This window comes from Dipodomys ordii, unplaced genomic scaffold, assembly GCF_000151885.1.
Source record: "Dipodomys ordii isolate 6190 unplaced genomic scaffold, Dord_2.0 Scaffold10, whole genome shotgun sequence".
NCBI lineage: Eukaryota > Metazoa > Chordata > Mammalia > Rodentia > Heteromyidae > Dipodomys > Dipodomys ordii.
Genome location: NW_012267226.1, coordinates 24,531,346 through 24,537,577, shown reverse-complemented (window position 1 = coordinate 24,537,577; position 6,232 = coordinate 24,531,346). Strand labels below are relative to the sequence as shown.

Here is a 6,232-nt window from a genome sequence, read left to right as displayed (position 1 = left end):
AGTCTCACAGTCTCTCCTGCCTGGGCTGGCTTTGAACCGAGATCCTCAGATCTCAGCCTCCTGAGTAGCTAGGATTACAGGCGTGAGCCACCAGCGCCTGGCTTGGTAATTTTCTTATCATAGTAGGGTAATCTAAATCTATTCTATGAAGGTTTAAAAGAAGGGTTGTCCTGGTCCCTGAGTGGATGCGCCTAGAGGAGCCTCCCTAGATATAGAGATCTCCAACTACAGTTGTTATTCTTCAGCTAATTGCCCAGCTCCCAAGAAGAAGCAGTACTTTGAGCCTGCTCTGTGTTCTGTGGCTTGTTGAGATGTAGGCTGGCCTGCTTTCTGACCTCAGAGGTTGCAGGAGGAATGAGTCTGTGTGGACCAACCGTCTCTCACCTCAGCTCTGTCTGTCTGCATCCCACCGGTCCTTAGAAAAAGCACCGTTCAGTAAAGCCACATCCATGGACTTTACACAGCCACCTTCTCAATTAATTTCCCGCAAGTCAGCACCATTTTCTCACCACTGAAGTAGGCCTGTCTCTGAAGAGTAAAGCAATCATTTTCCCTACTGATATTTCCTATATTGTGAAGGATATGACCTGTTTGTATATATCCTAATAAGTTAAATGTCTTGGATACTAAATCTTGATATGCAGTACTCAGTGCTTAAACACTTCATTGGGAATTGTTTAAAGACCGTAGCTTCCATGTATTCTTTACGATGGGGAATGTTTGACTTCGGAATTGTTGTCATAGACATTGTAAAGCCAAAGATGGGCTTTTTGACTGAACATCAAAGGCCCCCTCCCCAAACCACCTGAACCCAGACAGTTTGCAGCGTTTTAAACTGGTGCTTCATCCCTCTTTCAGCAAGCATCCTCTGCAGATTTAATGATCAGAAACATCCTGCTGGTGCATGCTGGGAGATATGGCTGCAGAGTGCAGACCACAGCAGACAGTGTGTCAGATGAGGCAGAGCTCCTTGTTAGGGGTGAGTATGCTCCGAGTGCAGTAGGGGACGCGGCCGCGCGAGTGGCCCGCGAGGGGCTGCGCTGCATGGCCTGAGGCGCTGTGATGATGTGTGTCATGTGTGCTCAACCTTTTGCCTTTGAAAGCTTACACGGGAAACTCTTCCCCAGTCACCAGCAAGGCCTGCAGATACAACGTCCGTGTCTAAGGCACTTTTCTGTAACGGTGGTGGCCACGTGTCATGCCAACATAATGGCAAACAAATTCTGGACAGCAAGACAGAGACACTTGGCATACAGACAGAAAATTTGCTGGTGTGTATGTGGATTTCAAATGCAAAACTGGTAGAGTCTAGCTTCCCAAACCAGGAAAACTGCATGTGTGAGAGAATGACACTTGCGATGGTTAAGTGACAAGTCTGAAAATGCCAGCACACAGCCTCTCCACAGCAGCAATAGTTAAATGTTTCCTCATTATGAGCTGGACCGCCAGATTCTGCGCCCTGGGACGCTGCGTCTATTTCAGTTAAGCAAATGGATACAGTAAGAAATGCAGCCCTCGCATGCACTTTCCCGCCCCTTTCCCTTATCTTTCCTCCACTTCTTTACTTCCTTGTCTTTCCCTCCCCTTTCCCTTTTAGATTTTCATTACAGTATAATATAATATACCTGCAGTCATTTTCTAAAATCATAAACGTGTACGTGCACAACTCCACATAAGTGACAGGACCCCTCTGCATTCCAGAAGACAAGAATACACCAGACGCGCCCAGCCCGCGTCTCCTCCCCGATCTGACTGGAATGACACAGATGCATGCGAACACCCCTGCACGGTGTCTACAAGTTAAAATGTTTTATCTACAATAAGAGATCACATTTTAGATTAATGCTTCTCTCAACCACCTGATGAATTCTAGTTTTATTTTTTAACAATTCGTTGTTGTAAAGATCATACAAGTGAACATGGAGTAAGCATCGCCAACTCTTTAGCTCCTACGCCACCAAATGCGTGTTCATCTTTGTGCATCCGTCATGGGCTCATCTAAAATGAGGGTCTGAGTGAGGGGCGGCTTCCTCAGTTGTTTTGGGTTTTTAGGTTTTTGTCTCCCTTCCAAGGTTATTTGCTCTTTTCTTTGGTTTTACATCAAGGCTGTAAAGCTCCAGCTTCTTAGGGGTGAGTCTTCCACCCCACCAGGGCAGTTCACACGCTAGCCACACCCCTGGCCACGCCCCTTAGTGCCTTCCCAGCAGGTGTGGGCCTTGTGCCCCTGCACACCCTCCCTCTCCCCCACGAGGTCCCACTTACACTGTTCTCTTGCTGTAGCCTGCCTTTGCTTATGCATGTGTGTTGTGTGCGCTTGCCTGGTAATTTAGAATGATGTTCCCAAAATTGGAGCCTTCCAAATGAATACAATTCAGACACTGATAACAAGAAGCCAGGTATTTCCACAGGCCTGCAAGGGGCAAATGTAAGTGGCAAACTAACACCCTGCTTTGTAAGGAAAATTAAACCCGGCAGGATTTAGGACATAATTCATGTTCCGCTTTTTCATGTTCTGCTCTTTTAGCCTTTGGCTTTATGCCTAGGAGATGATAAAATGCATAAATCTTGGAATTACACCCAAAAGCAATTTCAAACAGGTTGCTGTGGTCTGAATATTCATGGAGGATTCAGCTCAAGCTTTCCTGTGAAGTGAGCTTGATCCAGTCCAATTTTTGATTATGTACTTGCATTGCATTTCTAAAATTAGGAAAAAGAGCTTTGCTTTGCCTGCCTGGCGAAGGCTTAGTCAGACTTTAAAACTAAACTAAGTTTTAGCTGCGGTTCTTCTTATTGTTATTATTAAAGTTGGCAGCTCCTGGTAATTGAAGGAACTTGCAAATTGCTCTTTTGAATGTTGAATTATAAAATAAAACCCCAAATAGTTCCACTCCAGCATGCTCTTCTCCCTCCTCTCTGTTCATTGGTTTATGAACTCAGGACATTGTTCTAGCATAGGCCATAAAACCAACACTGAACAAACTAAATTGAGTTTTTTCTGTGTCTGCTACCACAATTGCAGCAGGATTCTGGGATGCGTTACTCAGTGTATGCCACAGACCCGGGGGACTGCAGGAAGGCCCTCCATTATGTGCAGAAGACCACTGCCGGCCGGCCCGAGCCGTGCGCATGGCTCACCGATCGTACCCGGCACGCACTTGGGCGTGAGGAGTGTGTCCCTGCGGTTCTAGTTCCGTGTCCGTCCATTCCAGACAGGGGCTCTTGTCTTCACTGACTGAGCCCCAGCAGTGGCAGGCTGTGAGGCTCCTCCCTGCAGCTTCATCTGTGACGCCTGGAGGCAGCACACTGACCCCGAGGTCAAGTGTGTGACCATGGCCCCAGCATGGCCAGAGGAGAATTCGCACTCGGACCTGGTGCTCGGGCGTTCCAGGCTAGTCCGCACTGCTGGGCATCCATGTTCCTGTGTCCTCTTACTCTTCCACTGTCAGCATGACCCAAAAATGGAACGTTCCAGAAATAATGCAAGCACAAAATCACTCTTGCAAATTGAATACTCAATGAGCCAGTGCATCCTATCATCCAGAATCTAGAGAACCTTGGTGGGGTAAGGAATGTCCCCAAAAAACTCGTGTTGCTGCAACACAAAAGGAAATCAAAGCTAGACGGTGCACGCGCACTCTTGCGGCAGCAGGCAGTGTCAGCCAGCCTGGGCATGGGCTGCGTTTAAAGATGCCCAGAGCGGACCCTGTTCTCCGAAGAGGGAAACCGTTGCCTCAGACTGCTGAGATGATCTCGCCGGAACCCAGCCACATGGTCAGCCGGCCACGCGTAAGTGGCGCCAGGAAAAGGAGTATTTGCTTTTGTCCTTCTACTTTATCTTAGAGAAATCAAGGTGAGAAGTGTGCTTCCCAGAGCAAACACAGGTGGAAAACTCCAGTTTAAAGAATAAAATGTACTTGGTCACCGATGACGGCAGGGCTGGGGTTTGCGCTCCCACCGCCTCTGGCTGGAGACAGAGTGCATTCCTGGCGTTTGCTCCATCCCTCGGGTTCACACTGCGGTCCGTAGTCAAAATCCCCCGCCCCCGGCTTCCGTGGTGGCTTCTCGCTGATATGAATCACATTAAGTATGAAATACCTTTCTTACGCAGTCACTGGAGGACAGAACTCGACCCATTTAAAGTGTGTTCCTCCTTTGCTGCTCCTCCGTCCGGTCACAGGCCCGTGCAGCACCTGCTCTCAGAAGGAAGGGCGGGCTGCTGCCTCTGGGCCCGAGGGGCGCGCCACCCCCAGTTCACAGGTGCCTGTGCGGCGAGAAATGCAGAGATGCCTTGGCATCTTTGGTCTTGTGGGGAAATAATAGGAGCAGAGCGACGGGTTCGGGTCCACAGCCTGAAGGTCCAGTGTCCAGTACAAGAGAAGTTCAGGAGAGGCCCGCAGAGCCTTCTCCCGAGCACACGTCCTGGGGCGCCAAGCCTGCACGGCGGGTCAGGCCGCACAGGTGCAGAGCCGGTCTCCACCATGACTAACTCCTACATTCGATTAGAGAAGCAGAAGCACTCTGCCGAGGGAGGAGATGGTTACGCGAAGCAGCTACTGCTTTCCATCACAGGGTTCACCAGCTTTCTCTCCCCAAGAAAATCTACTGTAGCCACGAGTCATGCTTCCAAATGCTTTGCTTATTGTGTTAGATCAATCATTGTTTATACTACTATTTCAACCCCAAACTTCACATCGTCATCAGGTAGATGAGCTGGAAGGGGTTCACACAACAGAGTGCCGGCCTGGTGATCACGAACACAAGACTGAGAAACAGAATGGCAGACAGTAGATGGTACCATCGAACGAGGCAACGCAATTCCAAGAACCATCAAAGAGACTACCTTTTGGCTTGTTGTGAAATACATTTGTGTTTCTCAGATAATTGAATATGATCTAAAGACACCAATGGCTACTGGAATAGAAACCAATTTGGTTAACTCCCAGCCCTCCCCAAAGACGTGTGTCCGGCGAGTCTAACACGCAAGAGGAAACGATTGAGAATGTGCCGCTTTTCCCTCCTGGAAAGATGCAGGTGCCATCCTGGTCCCAGCTCGGTGAGAGCAGCCTATTTTCAATACGCTATTGATTAATGGAGAACAGAGCAGCGTTCCTGGGCGTGTCCTGTCTCTGTGCTTTCCTCGTTCCCGCCAGCTGCTGCAGTCGGGATAGGTTTTAAATTCATGGGAGGGTCCATCTTTAGCACCTGGCTGCTGGTGAGGGCCTTCTCGCTTTAAAAATGCACAAGTATTTACCCAAGTATGCTCGGAAGACAGAATTTGCATAAATTTTCTTTCCCGGCATTGATCTAATATTCGGAGAGTCCTTGTCCTTGGAGAAGACGCAGACCTTCAGAGTTTAGAATAATGGCCGGGGGCCACGAGAGCCTTTAGGACTGGATGAAAAGCTAGTAATCATGAAAAGCAGAGCCGGTCTGCCACTAGATTGGCGTTCAGAGACCATAGGACAATGACGAGTATTTTCAATGTCATTTATAATCTCAGTTATTGTCAGTAGAAAATAGATTTGAAAATAAATCATGTTTTAGAGAAAAATATGAATTATTCAATTGTGATTGCTCTTCATATTTAAAAAAACTGCAAAAGAGATGTCTCTTCAAAGCAATCAGAAGTCAGGGACGTAACATTGTGCCGGAATGTCCTACCCCGGGGTGACCTCTGGCCTCCGGAGGTTCGGGCGGCCTCCGCCATCCCTGACCTCTGGCCTCCGGAGGTTCGGGCGGCCTCCGCCATCCCTGACCTCTGGCCTCCAGTGGTTCGGGCGGCCTCCGCCATCCCTGAGCTTCCCGTCCTACCTCCGCCAACCACTCCCACATTCGTAAAATTTCCTGTCCACATCAGACAACCGTCTAGGGTTTTTTAGTCTTACACTCTGCTTACTAATGGACAGGTAACTTTCTTGTCAATCACCTGTTTGGCTTTTCTGCCATTCCACAGAAGTGGCCTGAATGTCTGGATGATTTACAGTCGCGTGCACGTGTGTTTGTGCTTAACAGCAAATTTTTTTAAAAATGAACAAAAGAAGTATCATCATCTACAAACAACCAAAAACTGAATGTTTTGCCTTTTATTATCCCATCAAATGCTGTGCACCTGCTGCAGTGAAGTTTGCCTTTAGACGCTGATATTTCTGTTAACCCTCCACGCCACGGCTGTGGCCAGGCGGGCGATGGGCGGTTGGCTGAGCCTTCCCCTCCCCCCCCAGTCCCCCCCCCC

At 48.7% G+C, this 6,232-nt stretch overlaps 1 protein-coding gene across 1 annotated transcript in view; it reads left to right on the top strand.

Moving 5' to 3' along the window:
• Cntn5 (contactin 5) overlaps window positions 1–6,232 on the top strand; it is a 376,198-nt gene that overhangs the window by 310,181 nt on the left and 59,785 nt on the right. The window contains exon 15 of the mRNA XM_013009536.1: window positions 859–979. Within this exon, the coding sequence (XP_012864990.1) occupies window positions 859–979 (121 nt within the window). The remainder of the gene's footprint in view (window positions 1–858; window positions 980–6,232) is intronic.